Source organism: Lepidochelys kempii, chromosome 1 (assembly GCF_965140265.1).
Source record: "Lepidochelys kempii isolate rLepKem1 chromosome 1, rLepKem1.hap2, whole genome shotgun sequence".
Lineage (NCBI taxonomy): Eukaryota > Metazoa > Chordata > Testudines > Cheloniidae > Lepidochelys > Lepidochelys kempii.
Window position 1 is genome coordinate 5,776,033 of NC_133256.1, and position 22,860 is coordinate 5,798,892.

The 22,860-nt window shown below is 43.7% G+C and overlaps 1 protein-coding gene across 1 annotated transcript; it reads right to left on the reverse strand.

Moving 5' to 3' along the window:
• Positions 1-16,788: 16,788 nt before the first annotated feature.
• LOC140897814 (olfactory receptor 52P1-like) lies at positions 16,789-17,763 on the reverse strand. The gene has a single exon (XM_073310946.1). It carries the CDS (start codon positions 17,725-17,727, stop codon positions 16,789-16,791), a length of 939 nt encoding a protein of 312 aa, XP_073167047.1. The 5' UTR covers positions 17,728-17,763.
• Between the last annotated feature and the right edge of the window lie 5,097 nt (positions 17,764-22,860).

Consider the following 22,860-nt stretch of genomic DNA (forward strand, 5'->3'; position numbering starts at 1 on the left):
AAAGACCACCAGTATCGAGGCAATGACCATCCATCAGCAATTCCTCTGGACTGGTCATGTTGTCCGGATGCCAGACCATCGCCTCTCAAAACAGGTCCTGTTCTCTCAGCTGAGAGAAGGGTTCTGTAACGTGGGTGGACAACGGAAGCATTACAGGGACTTGCGGAAGGACAACCGAAAAAAGTGTAATATTGACACTTGGGAGACACTTGCCCAGGATCGCTTAAAAGGGAGTGAAGTATTACGTGATGGTCCCCTGCATTTTGAACTTGCTCACCGACAAGCTGAAGAGGACAAGAGGCACAGGAGGAAGGAGAGACTGGCTTCCAGTCATGGTCAACAGCCGCCCGCTGAGCCTGAAAACATCTGCCCTCATTGTAATAGAACTTGTGGTTCAAGGATTGGCCTTATTAGCCACCTGAGGACCCATAATTTCCATGGAAGATGATCATACTCGGTAACGAGTGATCGGCCATCATCATCATCATCATGCTTAAGTGAGCTGTAGCTCACGAAAGCTCATGCTCAAATAAATTGGTTAGTCTCTAAGGTGCCACAAGTACTCCTTTTCTTTTTGCGAATACAGACTAACACGGCTGTTACTCTGAAACCATGCTTAGACTTGTGTGTTTTGTTTTATTTTGCTTGGTAACTTACTTTGTTCTGTCTGTTATTACTTGGAACCCCTTAAATCCTACTTTTTATACTTAATAGTATCACTTTTGCTTATTAATTAACCCAGAGTAAGTGAATAGTACCTGGCAGGGAAGGACCGGGGGGACAGCTGTGCATATCTCTCTATTACTGTTAGAGAGGGCGGACTATGGAGGGAAGCCTTCTCTGGCAGGGGGTTTGTTCTCAGTGAACTCCCAGCACACCTAGTGAGAGTCTTGAGGGAGTTTCTGTGAATGTATCATCGTTATGTTATAACCATGTTATAATAATGTCACAATGAAGAATATGGCGTTCAGTGTCACGCAAAGATCAATGGTTCTTTCCACTGGTGAAAGGCCTGAAATTACATAACAACAACAGTTGGAAACAAACCTGAGTGAAGGTTGGGACACCCATGCTGCAGTTCTGTGGCTTGCCAGGGCAAAGAGACCCTGAGACCTGCCCGCACGGACTCAGTGCCAGGAAAAGTCCCACCGCTGGCCTTGGACCAACAATCAGAACGAAAAATGTAATTTCAGCAGCGCTGCCTGCCTGTCTGTGTACATGCCACTCCGGGCCCCCACCCCCAGTGCTGCTCACCTGTCCATGTACCCCTGCCTGCCCCAGAATCCCCAGCACTGCCTGCTTGTCCATCCGTATATACATGCTGCTCCCTGCCCCCACCACCCCCAGCACTGCTTGCCTATACCTATACACGCCCTGCCTGTCCCCGCAACCATCAGCACTGCCTGCTTCCCTGTGTACACATCCCTCCCTGCCCCAAACCCCCCAGCACTGCCCACCTGTCCATGTACACCCCGCTCCCTGCCTTCATAACTTTCAGTGCTGGCCACTTGTCGATGTAGGTCCCCCACCCCCACAACTTCCAGCCCTGCCACACAGTTATACCCCTCACCCAGGACCAAAACCAGGTGCCAGACCCCACAGCGACTGCTCACAGAAATGTCTCCTCAGACTAGATTAAACTCAGTGTCTGCCTGCACTGGGGAAAAGGGGGAGATCAGCCTGAACTGCCCCTCCAGGGATGAGAGGAACCCCAGGAGCAGCTCAGCCTGTGCAGGGAAGCAGAGAGGGAGAGACTCGGTGGGAGAGAGAGAGGACGTGGAGACTAAAAGGAGCCAGCGTGAATAACTCTTCCTCAAAACGACACAAAGCTTTAAAGTATTGCAGCCCATTAGAAACCCAGACACCCCTTCCTGAGGCTGCTTTTCTGTGTTGGCAATTGCTGATGTTACCACAAGCTGTAGTGGGGTTTCTCACAACAAGAGGGATGGTCCAGAGAGGGGAAGGTGTCAGAGACAAACTGCTACAGTGTGGTCCACATTACGTTACAGTCTGAGACACCCCCCTGCCCAGGAGGTCTTGTTACACCTCTTTGGTCTGTGCATTAGGCAGGATACGCATTCCCTACTTCACCCAGTTTCAGGACTCTGCACCACTGTGATCTGGATATTGCACGTCACTCGCCCCCCTCCACACACACACACTGTGCATTGCTTGACCTCCCCTTGTGAGATTTCCAACACCACCAGGTTTCCTCTAAGCCAGAAACATGCTTTTATATACTTTTATTTTTATTGCATTTTGGTGCTTCTCACCCTCTCCAGATTCAGAGATGCAGGAGCATGGAGAGAGCAGACCCTTCTTCCTCCCTGAAAAAAATTGTTATCCTGATTGTTCTGAACCGCTAAGCCTGTGAGTTTGAGATTTCAGCAACTCTCTTGCCAGGTCTTCTTTGGTCCAAATGAGATGACCCACAGGACAACTCCAGTTGAAATCACTGGAGGCTCATGGTGAATGTAAATAAGTCCATTTTATTTTTGTCTCTACATGTGGATTTACAGTGAATGCTTGGCCATGTTGGGAGTTTTGCCATTGGTCTCAGTGGGTCCAAGATTTCACCCTTAGTGTTTAACTTTCAGCTTCTAGCTGCAAAAATCATGCCTTCGGGTCCTGCTACAGAGATGGCTATTCTGTTAGGGTGTTGAACTAGTCTGAAGGCAGACCTGCAGTTCATGTGTCGTTCTAAGTCTCGGTATGAAAGATGGGGATTTCAAAACACAGGGCCCCTGATTTTATTCTCAGGGAAGCCAGTGTCAATCTGGAGTGATCAAGTGAAGGCAGAATATGAGAGCAGAATCTGGCCAGTGTACAACCCATTCTTGTTGTGAGCCCTCTGGTAACACAGATACGCACTGCAGAGGCTTTGGCTGCACTACCTAACAGGGCAGTGAAGGTGTTGAATTGGAAAATTCCTCGAGCAAACCAGAGGAAAAAACACACCGCCCAAAAAAAAGGAAGGTACTGAGACAGATAGAAGGACACACTAAGAGACAAGGAACTGATCTTAAAACCAAATATTTGTCTAAACTATTTCCAATATAATTGTAGTTACAATTTTACCAGGTAAATCCCTTGGTATTTCTCACAATACGAAAGAGCTCAAGTCACTGTGCTGGTGAATTCCTGCACAGATGGTTCTTGACTTGAACCTTGAACTCTGAACACTTACCACTAACTTTAATGAAGAAAGAGGCAACTCACTGAAATCCCACTCAGCAGTCTCCTTACCACGAAAGGGAGGTGGAGCCATGAGAATCAGTGTATGAATCTCACATATCTGACACTCAGCGTGCTGGACAGCGACCTTTATGATTCCCCTGTATAGTCCCTTTGGACTCTCAGATTCACCAGAAGTCCCAGACCATTCCCTCGGCTTTGTGATCAGCGGGAAGAGCAGAAAACTGACCCTGGAGATCTTCATCTTGAGAACCTTCCCCTGGGAGTGAAGAAATGATTCGCTGATACCAGAGGCTCAGATTGTCAGGCCAAACTGAGTTTTGCAGTGTCTTCAGCCTAGGAATTGACAATTTTTTTTTTCCTGGGTGTAATGTGCTGCCATCTGCACTCTGTGTGGGAATGCTGCCACAAGATACAGGACCAAAAAACCATTTTCAATTGATCGTAGTAGCGTGGCACTGCATACCACCCGTGCAATTGTAATAGCCATTCCATTAGCCTCTGAAAAGTCACTGCCATGCTGTGGAGGCCGAATGATGTGTTCCTGAATTGATTCAAGTTGAAGGGTGTGGAAAAGGCTTTCTTCTCCCAGGCTTGTGGCATCAATGGAATTTGTCAGAATCCCTTTGTGAGATCTAAATTGGATATGTATCTGGCAGCTCAAACTGTTCTTATGGTTCATCTACTCTCTGCATTGGGTAAGCATCACATTTCAATACTGTGCTGACCTTTCAGAAATCGATGCGGAAACGTGATGTGCTATCCTGCGGCAGAAGTGGGAGAATGGGACTTCTCCACTCACTGTGTGATTCCTTCACCGCTCCCAGGGCCAAAATGACCTGCAGTTAATCTCCCATGTTATCCCACATTTAGGGAACAGCCACAGATTTTCCCTAATCTGTTGCCCTGGGGCCATTTCAGTGTAGTGGTATTTTAGGTAGGTGTACCCTGCTGGGGTGAGAACAGGGTGGTAAAGGAATCAAACAACGGCTACATCTGGATCATTTGTTTGAGCTATAGTCCCTCCCAAGTGCTTGCATGACAGGTGCCTGGGGGCCTTATTTGGGCTCCAGAGGGTATGAGTGTGACAGGCTGTCACCCTTAGGGTGTAGCCTGGGAACCGTGGGAACTGCTGTTCCTCTGTAACCACCCAGCTGGGCTGGCCCTTTTCACCCTGCTTTGCTGGTGATTCCACCTTCCCAGGCCCTGTGATCACCCAACACATCAGCAGATGGCGCCACACACCCAAACTGAGCTTCCTGAGGGCTTTCCTAAACCACCCAGCTACAAATAGCAGACATCACCCAATTTCCCAGCTTCCCAGGCTCACCTCCTCCCGGAGTATAAACCTAAAATTATACTCTCTTGCCCTGCATAGGGATCTGTACAACGTAAGCTTATTAATAGAGTGAATGGAAACTAAAATGGAACCAGATTGTTGGCACTTAACATTAAAAAGGTCGTAAAGCAGTTTGTAAACTAAGGGCTGGGGGAAAGCAGACAGGTGCAGAGAAGCACGTGGTTTGGCAGAGACATCCCTTAGGGGAGGATCTATTAATGGAGATTCTTTGTGTTCTAGTAAGAAGAGGATAGAAGATGATAAAATACAAGCAGGATCTGATGAGAAACAGTCAAATGAAAAAAAGTCTCATTCAAGTACATCATGTAATGGGAGACAGCCAAAAAGAGACAGGCTTTTAAAGTGCTTATATACCAATGCTAGAAGTCTAAATAATAAGATAGGTGAACTAGAGTATTAAATGATTGCATTGTATTAAATGAGGATATTGATATAACAGGCATCACAGAAACCTGGTGGAATGAAGATAATCAATGGGACACAGTAATACCAGGGTACAAAAATCTATCAGAAGGACAGAACAGGTCGTACTGGTGGGGGAATGGCACTGTATGTGAAAGAAAATGTAGAATCAAATGAAGTAAAAATCTTAAATGAACTAAACTGTACCAAAGAATCTCTATGGAGAGTGATTCCAGGCTCTAATAATAATATAGCAGTAGGGATCTATTACCGATCACCTGACCAGGATGGTGATAGTGACTGTGAAATCCTCAGGGAGATTAGAGAGGCTATTAAAATAAAAACCTCAATAATAATGGGGGATTTCAATTATCCCCATATTGACTGGGTACATGTTTCTTCAGGACGGGATGCAGAGATAAAGTTTCTTGACACCTTAAATGGCTGCTTTTAGGAGCAGCTGGTCCTGGAACCCACAAGAGAAGAGGCAATTCTTGATTTAGTCCTAAGTGGAGCACAGGATCCGGTCCAAGAGGTGAATATAGCTGGACCGCTTGTTAATAGTGACTATAATATAATTAAATTTAACATCCCTATGACAGGGAAAACACCACAGCTGTCCAACATCGTAGCATTTCATTTCAGAAAGGGGGACTACACAAAAATGAGGAGGTTAGTGAAACAGACATTAAAAGGTTCAGCACCAAAAGTAAAATCCCTGCCAGCTGCATAGAAACTACTAAAAGACACCACAATAGAGGATCAATGTATATGTACACACCAAATTAAAAAACATAGTAAGAGAACCAAAAAAAAGAGCCACCATGGCTAAACAACAAAGTAAAAGAAGCAGTGAGAGACAAAAAGGCATCCTTTTAAAAGGGAAAGTTAAATCCTAGTGAGGAAAATAGAAAGGAGCATAAACTCTGGCAAATGAAGTGTAAAAATATCATTAGGAAGGCCAAAAAAAAAAATTTGAAGTACAGCTCGACACAGACTGAAAAAGTAACAGCAAAAAAAGAATTAAGTACATAAGAAGCAGGAAGCCTGCTAACCAAGCAGTGGGGCCACTGGACAATCGAGGTGCTAAAGGAGCACTCAAGGATGATAAGGACATTGCAGAGAAACTTAATGAATTTTTTGCCTTGGTCTTCACGGTTGAGGATGTGAGGGAGATTCCCAAACCTGAGCAACTCTTTTTGGGTGAGAAATCTGAGGAACTGTCCCAGATTTAGGTGTCATTAGAAGAGGTTTTGAAACAAATTGATAAACTAAACAGCAATAAGTCACCAGGACCAGATGGTATTCACCCAAGAATTCTGAAGAACTCAAATGTGAAATTTCATTACTACTAACTGTAGTCTGTAACCTGTAATTTAAATCAGCTTCTGTGCCAAATACGGGAGGGTAGCTAATTTGATGCCAATTTTTAAAAAGGGCTCCAGAGGTGACCCCCGGAATTACAGGCTGGTAATCCAAACTTCAGTACCAGGAAAACTGGTTGAAACTATAGAAAAGAACAAAATTGTCAGACAAAGAGATGAACACAATTCGTTGGGGAATAGTCAACATGGTTTTTCTAAAGGGAAATCATGCCTCACCGATCTATAGAATTCTTTGAGGGGGTCAACAAGAATGTGGACAAAGGGGATCCAGGGAATGAAGTGTACTTAGATTTTAAAAATCCTTTGACAAGGTCCCTCACCAAAGACTCTTAAGCAAAGAAAGCAGTCATAGGATAAGAGGGAAGGTTCTCTTATGGACTGGTGACTGGTTAAAAGATAGGAAACAAAGGGTAGGAATAAATGATCAGTTTTCAGAACGGACAGAAGTACATAGTGGTGTCCCCAGGGGTCTGTAATTGGCATAGTACTATTCAACATATTCGTAAATGATCAGGAAAAAGGAGTTGTCATAAATATAAAGGGAAGGATAAACCCCTTTAAAATCCCTCCTGGCCAGAGGAAAAATCCTCTCACCTGTAAAGGGTAAAGAAGCTAAAGGTAACCTTGCTGGCACCTGACCAAAATGACCAATGAGAAGACAAGATACTTTCAAAAGCTGGGAGGAGGGAGAAAAACAAAGGGTCTGTGTCTGTCTGTGTCAAGGTTCCTTCCCCTCTCTGAACTCTAGGGTACAGATGTGGGGACCTGCAGGAAAGCCTCCTAAGCTTACTTTTACCAGCTTAGGTAAAAACTTCCCCAAGGTACGAATTATTTTACCCTTTGCACTTGGATTTCCACTGCCACCACCAAACTTTATCTGGGTTTACTGGGAAAAGTTGTTTGGACACGTCTTTCCCCCCAAAATCCTCCCAACCCTTGCACCCCACTTCCTGGGGAAGGTTTGGTAAAAATCCTCACCAATTTGCATAGGTGACCACAGTCCCACACCCCTGGATCTTAGAACAAAGAAAAAGCATTCAGTTTTCTTACAAGAAGACTTTTCATAGAAGTAAAGGAATCACCTCTATAAAATCAGGATGGTAGATACCTTACAGGGTAATTAGATTCAAAACATAGAGAATCCCTCTAGGCAAAACCTTAAGTTACAAAAAAGACACACAGACAGGAATAGTCATTCTATTCAGCACAGCTCTTTTCTCAGCCATTTCAAGAAATCATAATCTAACACATACCTAGCTAGATTACTTACTAAGTTCTAAGTCTCCATTCCTGTTCTGTCCCTGGCCAAAGCATCATACAGACAGACACAGACCCTTTGATTTTCTCCCTCCTCCCAGCTTTTGAAAGTATCTTGTCTCCTCATTGGTCATTTTGGTCAGGTGCCAGCGAGGTTACCTTTAGCTTCTCAACCCTTTACAGGTGAGAGGATTTTTCCTCTGGCCAGGAGGGATTTTAAAGGGGTTTACCCTTCCCTTTATATTTATGACAGTCTGTATGATGCTTTTGCCAGGGACAGAACAGGAATGGAGTCTTCGAAATTAATAAGTAATCTAGCTAGGTATGTGTTAGATTATGATTTCTTTAAATGGCTGAGAAAAGAGTTGTGCTGAATAGAATGAATATTTCTGTCTGTGTGTCTTTTTTATAACTTAAGGTTTTGCCTAGAGGGATTCTCTATGTTTTGAATCTAATTATTCTGTAAGGTATCTACTATCCTTATTTTACAGAGGTGATTCTTTTTTACTTCTATGAAAAGTCTTCTTGTAAGAAAACTGAATGCTTTTTCATTGTTCTAAGATCCAAGGGTTTGGGTCTGTGGTCACCTATGCAAATTGGTGAGGATTTTTACCAAACCTTCCCCAGGAAGTGGGGTGCAAGGGTTGGGAGGATTTTGGGGGGAAAGACGTGTCCAAACTACGTTTTTTCAGGAATCCAGATAAAGTTTGCTGGTGGCAGTGGAAATCCAAGGGTAAAATAGTTTGTACCTTGGGGAAGTTTTAACCTAAGCTGGTAAAAGTAAGCTTAGGAGGTTTTCATGCAGGTCCCCACATCTGTACCCTAGAGTTCAGAGTGGGGAAGGAACCTTGACAGGAGTAAACAGTGAGGTTGCAAAAACTTGCAAATGATAGAAAACTACTCAAGATAGTTAAGCCCCAGGCAGACTGGGAAGAGCTAGAAAAGGATCGCTCAAAACTATGTGACTGGGCAAAAAAATGGCAATTGAAATTCAATGCTGATAAATGGAAAGTAATGCACATTGGAAACCATAATCCCGACTATACGTATAAAATGATGGGGTCTAAATTAGCGGTTACCACTCAAGAAAGAGATCTTGGAGTCATTGTGAAGAGTTCTCTGAAAACATCCACTCAGTGTGCAGCTGCAGTCAAAAAAGTGAACAGAATGCAGGGAATAAATAAGAAAGGGATAGATAATAAAATATCATATTGCCCCTATATAAATCCATTGTACACACGCATCTTGAATACTGCATGCAGATGTGGTCGCCCCATCTCAGAAAAGAAATATTGGAATTGGAAAAGGTTCAGAAAAGGGCAACAAAAATGATTAGGGGTATGGCACATCTGCCAGATGAGAAAGGATTAATAAAACTGGGACTTTTCAGCATGGAAAAAAGACGACTAAGGGGGGATATGATAGAGGTCTATAAAATCATGACTGGTGTGGAGAAAGTAAATCAGGAAGTGTTATTTACTTCTTCTCAAAATACAAGAACTAGGGGTCTCCAAATGAAATTAATAGGCAGCAGGTTTAAAACAAATAAAAGGAAGTATTTTTTCACACAACACACAGTCAAATTTGTGGAACTCCCTGCCAGAGGATGTTGTGAAGGCCAAGACTGTAACAGTGTTCAAAAAAGAACTAGATAAATTCATGAAGGATAGGTCCATCAATAACTATTAGCCAGAATCTGCAGGAATGGTGTCCATGGCCTCTGTTTGCCAGAAGCTGGGAATGGGCGACAGGGGATGGATCACTTGGTGATTCCCTGTTCTGTTCATTCCCCCTGGGGCACCTGGCACTGGCCACTGTTGAAAGATAGGATACTGGGCTAGATGGACCTTTGGTCCGAACCTGTATGGCTGTTCTTCTGTTCTTATCAGTACGCCCACCCCTCGATGTGGGAAGAATATGCCACAAGCATGTGTTAACCAAGCTGAGATATTCCCCAACATTTCACTCAAATGCACACTGATTTAGGTAAAGCAAAAAACAAGTTTAACTACAGAAAGATAGATTTTAAGCAATTATGATACCAAACAGATCAAAGCAGATTACCTAGCAAATCAACAAAAACACAAACTAAGCCTAAAATACTGGTTAGTATTTAGCAGATGACACCACAAACCCAAACGGAGCTACCTGAGGGTATACCTGGGCCACTCAAATACAAACAGCAGACACCAGCCAATTTCCCAGCATCCCAGGCTCACCACTCCCAATCCGATTGAGTATAAACCCAAAAGTATACTGTGTTGCACTACACAGGGACCTGTACAGAACTTCACCAAAGTGGTTCCAGTCCCTGCACGATATGACCGGAAAGGTGAGATATTGGAAATAATTTCCCTACTAAGTATATTCAGGTTTAGCACAACTAAGTTTCCACACAAGAATTCCATTATTAGTGCAAAGGGAAAGGGAACTTGGTGCTGATTACGTCCAAAATACAATTACAAGCAGATACACACTTATGTGTAAAAAGAAAAGGAGGACTTGTGGCACCTTAGAGACTAACAAATTTATTTGAGCATAAGCTTTCCTGAGCTACAGCTCACTTCATTGGATGCATCTCTGAAACACTTATGTGTTTCATTCTTGCAACCACACAGTGATATGCATTAGCTAAATATTCACCTCAGGATCAGAAAATACCTTCCCATCATGGCATGACTCCAGAGGCGTAAGGAAAACCTCTGACAAAGGAACCCTTAAAAAAATTACTCTTTATAAGAACAGCCATCCTGTGTCAGACCAATGGTCCATCTAGCCCAGTATCCTGTCCTGTGACAGTGGCCAGTGCCAGGTGCTTCAGAGGGAATGAACAAAACAGGTCATCATCAAGTGATCCATCCTCTGTCACGCATTCCCAGGTTCTGGAAAACAGAGGCTAGGGACACTTGAGAGCATGATTTTGTATCCCAGCCCATCCTGACTAATAGCCACTTATGGACCTATCCTCTGTGAACGTATCTAGTTCCTTTTTGAACCCTATTGTAGTCTTAGCCTTCACAACATCCTCTGGCAAAGAGTTTTACAGGTTGACTGTGCGTTGTGTGAAGAAATACTTCCTTTTGTTCATTTTAAACCTGCTACCTATTAATTTAGTTTGGTGACCCCTAGTTCTTGTTATGAGAAAGAATAATTAACAGTTTCTTATTTACCTTCTCCACATCAGTCATAATTTTATAGACCTCTATTGTATCCCCCCTTAGTCATATCTTTTCCAAGCTGAAAAATCCCAGTCTTATTCATTTCTCCTCATATGGTATGTTCTATACCCCTAATAATTTCTGTTGCCCTTCTCTGTACCTTTTCCAATTCCAATCTATCTTTTTTGACATGGGGCGCCCACATCTGCATGCAGTATTCAAGATGTGGGCATACTATTGTTTTATATAGAGGCAATATGCTATTTTCTGTTTCATTACCTATCCTTGTCCTAATGATTCCCAACATTCTGTTAGCTTTTTTGAGTGCTGTTAGACATTTTGTGGATGTTTTCAGAGAACTGTCCACAATGACTCCGAGAACTCTTTTTTGAGTGGTAACAGCTAATTTCAACCTCATCATTATATATGTGTAGTTGAGATTATGTTTTCCAATGTGCATTACTTTGTATTTCTCAACGTTGAATTTCCTCTGCCATTTTATTGCCCAGTCACCCAGTTTTGCGGGATACCTTTGTAACTCTTCACAGTCTACTAAGGACTTAACCATCTTGAGTAATTTTGTATCATCTGCAAATCTTGCCACCTCACTTTTAACTCCTTTCTCCAGATCATTTAACAATATGTTGAACAGTAGTTGCCCCGGTATACCATCTGGTCCTGGTGACTTATTGCTGTTTAATTTATCAATTTGTTCCAAAACCTCTTTTAATGACACCTCAATCTGGGACAGTTCCTCAGATTTGTCATCTAAAAACATTGGCTCAGGTTTGGGAATCTCCCTCACATTCCAAGCTGTGAAGATCGATGCAAAGAATTCATTAATTTTCTACGCAATGACCTTTTTTGGTCTTCTTACTGTGTTTTTTTAATGTGTGGTATACATTTCAATTGAGCATCTATTATGATGTCTTTAAAAAGTTTCCATGCAGCTTGCAGGGATTTCACTTTTGGCACTGTACCTTTTCATTTCTGTTTAACTACCTTCCTCAATTTTGTGTAGGCCCCCTTTCTGAAATTAAATGCTACAGTGGTGGGCTGCTGGGATGTTCTCCTCAAATAGGATGTAAAATTTTACAATGTTATGGTCACTATTATGAAGTGCTTCAGCTATATTCATCCCTTAGACCAGATCCTGTACTCCACTTAGGGCTAAATAGAGAATTGCCTCTCCGCTTGTGGATTCCAGGACTAGATGCTCCAATAAGCAGTCATTTAAGGTATCAGGAAACTTTGTCCTTGCATCCTGCGCTGAGGTGACATGTGCCCTGTCAATATAGGGATAGCTGAACCCCCCCCCCACACACACACACACACACTATTACTGAGTTTTTTATTTTTAGAGCCTCTGTAAGCTCCATGAGCTTTTCTCAGTCAGTATCACCGTCCTGGTCAGGTGATATCCACACTGCTAAATTCTTATTATTATTCTATGGTACAGTTTGGTTCATTTAAGATTTTTTTCTTCAGTTGATTCTATGCATTCTTTCAAATATAGTGCCACTCCCCTCAAGGACGACCAGTTCTCTCCTCATCGGGTAAGTCTCAAATTTCAATACTGTGTTCATCTTTCAGAAATTGATGCACAAGTGGGTTGTACTATCCTGCATCAGAACTAGTACCATGGGACTTCTTTACTCACTGTGTGATTCCCTCACCACTCCCAGGGCCAAAATGACCTGCAGGCAGATTGTATACGTTTCTGAAGTTTTTTTCCTATATTTTTTCCTGTATTTTACTCCATTTTCAGTGAACACAGCGTCTCTCAAACCACTGGAAAACTATCTGTAAGTAAAGGAGAAAACTGCATCTGCCAGTTCACTGTATTGTAAAAATGACCATGTCTTGGAATATTCCAATGTCAATGAGAAAGACGAAGACATAAATTTGCTGACTCTAGTGTCCCTAGTTCATTTTCACTCCTTCTTTGGACTTTGCGCCACTTACTCACCTATGACATTTGCATGCCTCTGCTCTTGGTTGATCTCTGGCTCCTATACCTGGCCCAGCTTTGGGACTCCTCGTACTGTGATGCCTGCTGATGCTGGAGCAACTCAGCTAAGGGGGCTGGAACACGGAGGGCCAGGAGGCCAGGGCCCACTTTTTAATGTGGTTCGGTTTTTCACTGACTAACAGCAGGTGGTAGGGACTTCAGGGGTTGGGAGGTCGGTCTGTAGGAGAGGATGGACTCAGTAGGTGGTTGGCAAAGGGCCATGGGGAAAGGAGAGTGGAGGAGAGGAAGGATTCAATGACCAGTAAGCAGGAGAGTGGAGGAGAGGAAGGACTCAGCTAATGGCAGGTGTGGGAAGGAATGGGGGAGCAGGATGGAGGACAGGAGGGACTAAGCAAGCTGCGGGTAGTGGGGCCACAGAGGAGGGGGTGGAGGAGAGGATGGATTCTGGATTAGATGCAACACCGTGGGGAAAGGAGGGCCCCATGGGGCAGTGGAGGAGGGGAGAGGCTCGGTGAGTGGTTGGTTGTGGGGTCCTCTCAGGGAAGGAGAGGAAGGATTCAGCGATAAGCAAAGAGGACCCCGGCAGAGGGGGAGAGCAGGGATAAGAGGAGGTGGAGTGTGAGTGGGACCATGGAGAAAAAGCAGGAGGGGGAATCAGGGTGGAGTGCAGGCTGGGACACCACAGCCCAGGTGACCCCTCTCTCAAAGGTGGCAGGTTGGGGGCTGCACAGCCGAGGGAGGTTTAGCCTCCCCTGGCCTATTATACCTGCTGCCTAACTGGGCCACTTCCTACCACCTCCCTGCGAATGTCCCAAGGTCTCCGTCTGGGGCAAAGCAGCATGAAGGGTGTCTGCTCACCACAAGGAACCTTCTGGTGGTGGCATGTAACAAGGTCTTACTCCTTTCTTCTCAGGCAGCAATGGCCTCTTCCTGTGGTGTGGCCCAACCTCCAAGGGCCAGCTCAGTCCCAGGGCTCTCCCCTGCTGGGATAGTCCAAAGAGCAAATAAAGGGGATCAATCAAGTCCAGCATTCATATGAGAGATGAATGCTTCCCTCTCAGGCTGTGCCTGCAGCAGGCCCTCTCTTCCCTTACAGAGGGACCTTTGGGCAGTTGTTCAGAGGGAGATTCTGCCTTCCCTCTGATCCTCTCCCCTGGAGCTGCCAGTAGCGGGTCTGCTCTCCTCCCTGGTCTGCCATAAAACAAGCTGCTCCCCTGCCTTTTTGCCTTTCTCAAGCACTTCTCTTCAGACTTGTTTTCTCTTCCCCATTTTCCTGTTAATTTACTTGCTGAATGTTTGGCTTCTTTTAACTCAATTTGAAATGTAGCGACAAACTCATTGGCTTTGGGAAGTAATCTTGCTGCTTCGTATAGGTCTGTGTCTTTAGATTGTAGCCGTTTTGAATGAACATTTCCCGTTTCCAGAATTTTTCAATGAGAAAAACAAAACTAAATTTTTCTATTAATTTCTTTAATGTTGGAGGCTCATAAACTTCATCGGCATTTTTGCTCAGGAGAATTATTTCTGTGGGTGCCTTCATTGTTTCTAAATACTGAATCTGAGAGGAAGGAGTGATTCATACTGGTTGTTGATCAATTGTGTAGTCAATTGCTTAACCAAGCTTTCATTTGTTATGAAATAGGTTCAAGAGGCCAAATAAACGTCAGGTTTACTGTTCTAACCTCAAAATAGTACAGGAAAATATCAGTCCTGGGGAAGCCGTCTCTTGCAGTGATGTTACATTCACCTTACTCAGCAAGTGTGCCCCCTAAAGTTACACATTTCAGCTTTTATCATTCATATGAAGATTTCACAACTTACATATCTCTTTACACATCACTAAAATCCAACCCACCCATTTGTCCCAGTTCCCTAATGTAAGTGGGGAACTATTGTGGGGAACTTTCCTGGCTTCTGCATTACCCCAGGGGAATTCGCTGAGGAAAGGGTCTGAATCCCCACTCCCTTTTCCCACAGACCTGCCTGACCTCAAGGACTCCCCTTCCACTCTCCTGTGTGGCAAAATCCTCATAATGGTGACACGGCTGGGTCCAGGATTCCTGGGAGGCTGAACCCCCAGTCTCATCATGGTCAGTTAGGGACAGGGGCTAGGGTGTCCCCACTCCAAGGTACTCTCTTCACACTGGACACTTCCCTGACCCCCGATCACTAAATTAAGTTCAAACCAAATATAATTTATTAAACAGCAACTGTAAGAACAATAAACAAAAACATGGGAAAGGTTCACGGAAACAAGAAACCCCGCTCTGTGGGCACGGGTACATCACAAAGAACCCTCTCTGGGATGCAAGGAAAGATCATAGTCTGGTCCACTCCAAAATCAACTGCGCAAAGCAGAAAGTTATTTTTACTCAAAGGTGATGTCGTAGTTAAATACAGCAGTCCAGTTCTCAAAAACACATAGGTTTCAGAGTAACAGCCATGTTAGTCTGTCTTTGCAAAAAGAAAAGGAGTACTTGTGGCACCTTAGAGACTAACCAATTTATTTGAGCATGAGCTTTCGTGAGCTACAGCTCACTTCATCGGATGCATACCGTGGAAACTGCAGTAGACATTATATACACACAAAGACCATGAAACAATACCCCCTCCCACCCCACTGTCCTGCTGGTAATAGCTCATCTAAAGTGATCATCAAGTTGGGCCATTTCCAGCACAAATCCAGGTTTTCTCACCCTCCGCCCACCCCCCACACACAAACTCACTCTCCTGCTGGTAATAGTCCATCCAAAGTGACCACTCTCTTCACAATGTGTATGATAATCAAGGTGGGTCATTTCCAGCACAAATCCAGGTTCTCTCACTCCCTCACCCCCCTCCAAAAAACCACACACACAAACTCACTCTCCTGCTGGTAATGGCTATTACCAGCAGGAGAGTGAGTTTGTGTGGGGGGGGCGGAGGGTGAGAAAACCTGGATTTGTGCTGGAAATGGCCCAACTTGATGATCACTTTAGAAAAGCTATTACCAGCAGGACAGTGGGGTGGGAGGAGGTATTGTTTCATGGTCTCTGTGTGTATATAATGTCTACTGCAGTTTCCACGGTATGCATCCGATGAAGTGAGCTGTAGCTCACGAAAGCTCATGCTCAAATAAATTGGTTAGTCTCTAAGGTGCCACAAGTACTCCTTTTCTTTTTGCAAAAACACACAGTTTCACAACTCTCCCCAGTAAGCTCTAGTAGAATGTCCTCAATTCCTACAGCAGCTTTCCTGTATTAGGACTTTCCAACTGAAACATTAGGATTATCCTCCAGGTTTCCTGATGGATTCAACGTAGAAAAATCAGGTAAATTTTGCTCATCAGATCACTGTACATATGATAAAGAAGTTCAGCTTTGCCATTTCTTTCTTTTTCTCTTTGGCTATCTGAAAGTGTAGCTTCTCTTTGTAAAACTGAACAAGAACCATGACCACACAGGGACTAATGGAAGACCACTTTGCATCAAAATGCTACAGTATTTTATGGTAGTCTTAGGGCAGGTCAACACTACAGCTGGGATCGACGCTCATAAATCAATCCACCGACGGTCAATTTAGCGGGTCTAGTAAAGACTGGCCAAATTGACTGCAGATGGCTCTGCAGTCGACTCCCGATGAGAAGAGTAAGATAAGTCGATGGGAGATTTTCCCTCCTCAACTGCCCCGTGGTGTAGACTACATGGTAACTTGACCTAAGGTATGTCGACTCGAGCTACATTATTCACATAGCTGGAGTTGTGTAGAGTAGGTTCACTTACCGTGGTAGTATAGACATAACCTTAGAGTCACAGAAAGGCTGAGTAACAGGGTGTGTGGGGAGGTAGGCTGATGGGTGACAATGAAAGAGGTCAGGTGATGGTCAGAGAGATGGAACTCAGCAATAGAAAGAGCAGTGCTTAATGATGGAGTGACAAGATATTGGGTGGGAGGAACTTCTCAGACTGTGAACTTCCATAATGGTTAGCTCAACCAAACTGGGACAGGGTGCCCTTGATTAATGAAGAGATATGCTTTCCCCCTCTAGTCACCCAGTTTAAAGTCAGTGACCACAGGCGATCACCTTCTGCAGGTGTATTTGCCTACTTTGTCACGAAGCTCTTTGGTTTTGACCCCATAAATGATAGGATTGAGCATCGGAGGGATAAGGAGATAGATGTTGGCCCAGATGATGTGAATGTAGGGAGAGATGCCTTGCCTGAACTGGTGTGTGATATTGGAGAAGAGGCCAGGGGTATAATATGTCAGCATCACACAGATGTGGGTTGTGCAAGTGTTGAGGGCTTTCTGGTGGGCTCTCTTAGAGGAGATTCTGAGGACGGCCCTGATGATCAGACCGTAAGACAGGGCAATGAGCGTCAAGTCTAACCCATTGATTACAAACATTAGCACCAAGCCATATATCCTGGTGACGGTGATGTCCCCACACACCATCTTTGCCACAGCTATGTACTCGCATTGCGTGTGGGGGATAATGCGGTTGGCACAGAATGGCTGCTGACTCACGAGCAAGGGCAGGGGCAGAATGAAGAGAACAGCTCTTATCAAACCTGCAAGCCCTAGCTTAGCTAGTCGTGCATTGGTGAAGATGGTGGCATATCTCAGAGGGTTACATATGGCAATGTAGCGATCGAAGGCCATTGTCACGAGGACGGCTGAGTGCATAACAGAAACCATGTGGAGGAAGAACATCTGGGTGAGGCAGCCAGCCACAGTAATACCTTTCAAATTGAACCAAAATATACACAGTGCCTTTGGTACGACAAAGGTAGGTGTTGCGATATCTGTAAGCGCCAGCATGCAGAGCAGCAGGTACATCGGCTTGTGCAGGGTCTGCTCCTTACCTACAACAGACAGAAGTGTGAAATTTCCCAACAGGCTGATAATGTAGAATGTAGTGAAAGGGATGGAAATCCAGATATGGGCAGCCTCCAACCCAGGGATGCCCATTAGGATGAATGTTGAAGGGTCAGAGGAGGTGAGGTTGAAAGCTGCCATGAGGTGGTTGATGCGTCGATACAACTCAGAAATGCTCAAGGTGCCTGTGAAGGGACAGAAGCACAGCAAAGGGGGTTACATACTTTATAACAAATAGTAGGGTAAATATTTTATAGTTATTAACAATCCTTGTGAGTGGGGACTGAAGAACCACTGATAATGTAACTCCCTGCCTTATATAGCTTTAACATATGGCGGGAACCCTTTGTTTCAAAACTTGGTTCCCAGATCAGTTTGTGGGAAAATTACAGACTCCCCAGGCTGGAGTCCAGAGTTATGTGGCCTGGTCACATGCCCTTGTAGAGTCATAACATCCATTACTTATAAGCTGTCTGACGCATTCTCAGGGAGGCTCACAAGGTGGGAGATAAGTTTCTCTTAAGGCCTGTTGTTTCCCCCAATGGCTCATTGCCCTGAATAGGCCTTTCTCAACCAGCTATCTAGACTGAAAACATCTTGCCTAGTGGGCGTTACCCAGGTGTAACTACATTTGAAAAACAGATAAGTATTCAATATTCATAACTTCAGGCAATATAATATAATATGTTATGCATACAAATAGGATAATCATATTCAGAAAGTCATAACTTTTCCAATGGCATATTATAGAATCATAGACTTTATGGTCAGAAGGGACCATTATGATTGTCTAGTCCGACCTCCTGCACAACACAAGTCACAGAATCTCACCCACCCACTCCTGTAACAAACCCCTAACCTATGTCTGAGCTATTGAAGTCCTCAAATCGTGGTTTAAAGACTTCAAGGTGCAGAGAATCCTCCAGCAAGTGACCCATGCCCCACACTGCAGAGGAAGGTGAAAAGTCTGCCCTGGAGGAAAATTTCTTCCCGACCCCAAATATGGCAATCAGCTAAACTCTGAGCATGTGGGCAAAACTCACCAGCCAGACACCCAGGAAAGAATTCTCTGTAGTAACTCAGATCCCACCCCATCTAACATCCCATCACAGGCCATTGGGCATATTTACCACTAAAAGTCAAAGATCATTTAATTACCAAAACCATGTTATCCCAACATACCATCCCCTCCATAAACTTATCAAGCTTAGTCTTCAAGCCAGATAGGTCTTTTTCCCCCCACTGCTCCCCTTGGAAGGCTGTTCCGGAAATTCACTCCTCTGACGGTTAGAAACCTTCATCTAATTTCAAGTCTAAACTTCCTGATGGCCAGTTAATATCCATTTGTTCTTGTGTCCACATTGGTACTGAGCTTAAATAATTCCTCTCACTCTCTGGTATTTATCCCTCTGATATATTTATAGAGAGGAATCATATCTCCTCTCAGCCTTCTTTTGGTTAGGCTAAACAAGCCAAGCTCCTTGAGTCTCCTTTCATAAGACCGGTTTTCCATTCCTCGGATCATCCTAGTAGCCCTTCTCTGTACCTGTTCCAGTTTGAATTCATCCTTCTTAAACATGGGAAACCAGAACTGCACACAATATTCCACCTCCTTATCTCTACTGGAAATACCTCGCCTGATGCATCCCAAGACCGCATTAGCTTTTTTCAAGGCCATATCATATTGGCGGCTCATAGTCATCCTGTGATCAACCAATACTCCGAGGTTCTTCTCATCCTCTGTTACTTCCAGCTGATACGTCCCCAGCTTATAACAAAAATTCTTGTTATTACTCCCTAAATGCACGACCTTGCACTTTTCACTATTAAATTTCATCCTATTACTATTACTCCAGTTTACAAGGTTATCTAATGTTCCTGTATGATATCCCAGTCCTTCTCTGTATTGGCAATACCTTCCAGCTTTGTGTCATCCACAAACTTTATTAGCACATTCCCATTTTTTGTGCCAAGGTCAGTAATAAAAAGATTAAATAAGATTGATCCCCAAACCGATCCCTGAGGAACTCCACTAGTAACCTCCCTCCAGCCTGACAGTTCACCTTTCAGTGTGACCCGCTGTAGTCTCCCCTTTAACCAGTTCCTTATCCACCTTTCAATTTTCATATTGATCCCTATCTTTTCCAATTTAGCTAATAGTTCCCCATGTGGAACCGTATCAAATGCCTTACTGAAATCAAGGTAAATTAGATCCATTGTGTTTCCTTTGTCTAAAAAATCTGTTACCTTCTCAAAGAAGGAGATCAGGTTGGTTTGGCACAATCTACCTTTTGTAAAACCATGTTGTATTTTGTCCCAATTACCATTGACCTCAATGTCCTTAACTACTTTCTCCTTCAAATTTTTTCCAAGACCTTGCATACTACAGATGTCAAACTAACAGGCCTGTAGTTACCCGGATCACTTTTTTTCCTTTCTTAAAAATAGAACTATGTTAGCAATTCTCCAGTCATCCAGTACAACCCCTGAGTTTACAGATTCATTAAAAATCCTTGCTAATGGCTTGCAATTTCATGTGCCAGTTCCTTTAATATTCTTGGATGAAGATTATCTGGGCCCCCCGATTTAGTCCCATTAAGCTGTTCAATTTTGGCTTCTACCTCGGATGCGGTAATATCTACCTCCTTGTCCTCATTCCCATTTGTCATCCTACCATTATCCCTAAGCTCCTCATTAAAGATTGAGGCAAAGTATTTGTTTAGATATTGGGCCATGCCTAGATTATCCTTAACCTCCACTCCATCCTTAGTGTTTAGCGGTCCCACTTCTTCTTTCTTTGTTTTCTTCTTATTTATATGGCTATAGAACCTTTTACTATTGGTTTTAATTCCCTTTGCAAGGTCCAACTCTACATGGCTTTTGGCCTTTCTCACTTTATCCCTACATGTTCTGACCTCAATAAGGTAGCTTTCCTTGCTGATCCCTCCCATCTTCCACTCCCTGTAGGCTTTCTGCTTTTTCTTAATCACCTCTCTGAGATGCTTGCTCATCCAGCTTGGTCTACAACTCCTGCCTATGAATTTTTTCTCCTTTCTTGGGATGCAGGCTTCTGATAGTTTCTGCAACTTTGACTTGAAGTAATTCCAGGCCTTCTTGGCCTTTAGATCCACAAGTTCTTCAGTCCAATCCACTTCCCTAAATAATTTTCTTAATTTTTTAAAGTCATCCCTTTTGAAATCAAAAACCCTAGTCACAAATCTATTTTTGTTTATCCTTCCATTTAGTTTGAACTGAATTAGCTCATGATCGCTCAAACCAAGGTTGTCCCCTACAACCATTTCTTCTATGAGGTCCTTATAGTACATGACTCATCTTGCATAAAATGTATCATAATTATGCTATAAACTATAATCATATCTTAATAATATCCCTATGAACAATATGGGGTACAGTGTCACAAAAATATCAATGGTTATTTCTACCAGTGAAATGTCTGAAGTTACATAACAAAAACAATTGGAAGCAAAACTGAGTAAAGTTTGTGACACCGAGACAGCAGTTCTGTGGCTTGCCAAGGCAAAGAGACCCTGAAACTCCCCAAACACACTCTGTACCAGGAAAGGTCCCAAAGCTGGCCTTGGACCAACAATCACAATGAAAAAAAATTATTTCAGCAGCACTGCCCACCCGTCTGTCTACATGCTGCTCTGCAACCCTGTGATGTTCCCCTCTGGTGTTATCCAGACCAGTGATCTGCTAGGTCACTCCTATCCTTGACTCCTGGAGCCAGCCTTACCCTGCTCACCTGTGAGATCCCCCACTCCTGGGCTGTTTACGTACAGTCTCTGGCATGTAAGCAGTTCCTTGGATTGTGCAGCTGAATGACAGTAGCCAATATATCCAGTCCAAGACACAACCCTAGGAACCTCCGTCTTGCAGTGTCCAGTTATGCCCATGGGACGCTGCAAGCTTATATGAGTTTGTCAATTTAACAAAAGAATTGATATGCACCAGGCTTTTTATCCCAAGGGGAGTCTCTAACACACTTCAAACCAAACACACTGCTTCAGGTAGACTAAACAAACAAATTTATTAACTACAAAGATAGATTTTAGGTGATATTAAGTGATAGGCAAAAAGAGTGGTTACCAAAAATAAACTATAAGGACTCAGTCTAAACTCTCAACCCTATTAGACTGGGCAATATCTAGATTAAGCAGTTTTTCTCACCCCACTGGATGTTGCAGTCCTTAATATACAGATTTGTTCCTTAAACCTGGGTCTTGTCTTCTTCTCGGTGTCTTAGCTGCTTACAGCGAAGGTGGGGGCAGAAGAATGGCACAGTCTGTTTTATACCCTCAGTCCATGTTCTTGGGGAGCACAAGTCCAGGCATTTCTGGGGGGCATTGCTGAGTCTCTCCAAGCAAGGTTAAGCAATTCCCTTTGCGGGGCCTCATGCAGGTGAGTCATTGCATTGGAGCTCCCTTGCTGGACAATGGCTGTTGATGGATTGTTTGACACCCTGCCCGGGCTTTGGTTACTTTCCTTGCTGTTGCCTCTGGGGGTCTAATATCTGGCTGATTCCCCAATTTACAGCATGTTTTAGTGATCATCATACAACACAATTCTCATATCTCCATATGCATTAATGATACACATGTATGGATAGAGACATGACTTTCAGCAGATCATAACCTTTCCTCGATACCTTACAATGTATGCTTTATATGTAAGATCATGATCATATGAAAATGAGGCATATGGGGGTTACAGTACTGTCCCTGAAGGTATAGAATGTCACACCTCCCCCAACAAATCTTTCATTTTGTTTACATATTCCCCATTACTCATCCCAATATCACGCTTAAGTTTCCTTAATTTAACTCTATATGTTTCAGGGGTAATATGAAAACTTCACAAAACAGTATCTTTAAATTTACAATAGTCTAAAGCATCTTCAATAGCCATTCCATTGAATACATTTCGAGCTTTACCAGTTAATTTTGCAATCAGGGTAGGAACTCTCTTATCATGTATCACACACAGCCTGTCGAAGGCAGTCAGATATTCAGCAATATCATCATCTTCACTGTCTGCAGGACATGAGTGTTCCCATTTGTGGATTTTGGGAGTGATGGGAGTCATTGGGGGCTAGGGCCTCTGGTTCTGCTTCTCTATCAAGTCCAGTTGGTGTTTTTGCACTCTCTCTCTCTCTCTTCCATAGCCCTTCTGTGTGCAGCCTCCTCCCTGGCTGCCTCTGCCTCCATAGCCCTTTGGAGTGCAGCCTCCTCTTCTTTGAGCCTCATTTCTGCC

Bases quoted from the DNA above. Each gene is read 5' to 3' on its own strand.
- LOC140897814 (XM_073310946.1), bottom strand. From the start codon at position 17,727: ATGGCAGCTTTCAACCTCACCTCCTCTGACCCTTCAACATTCATCCTA.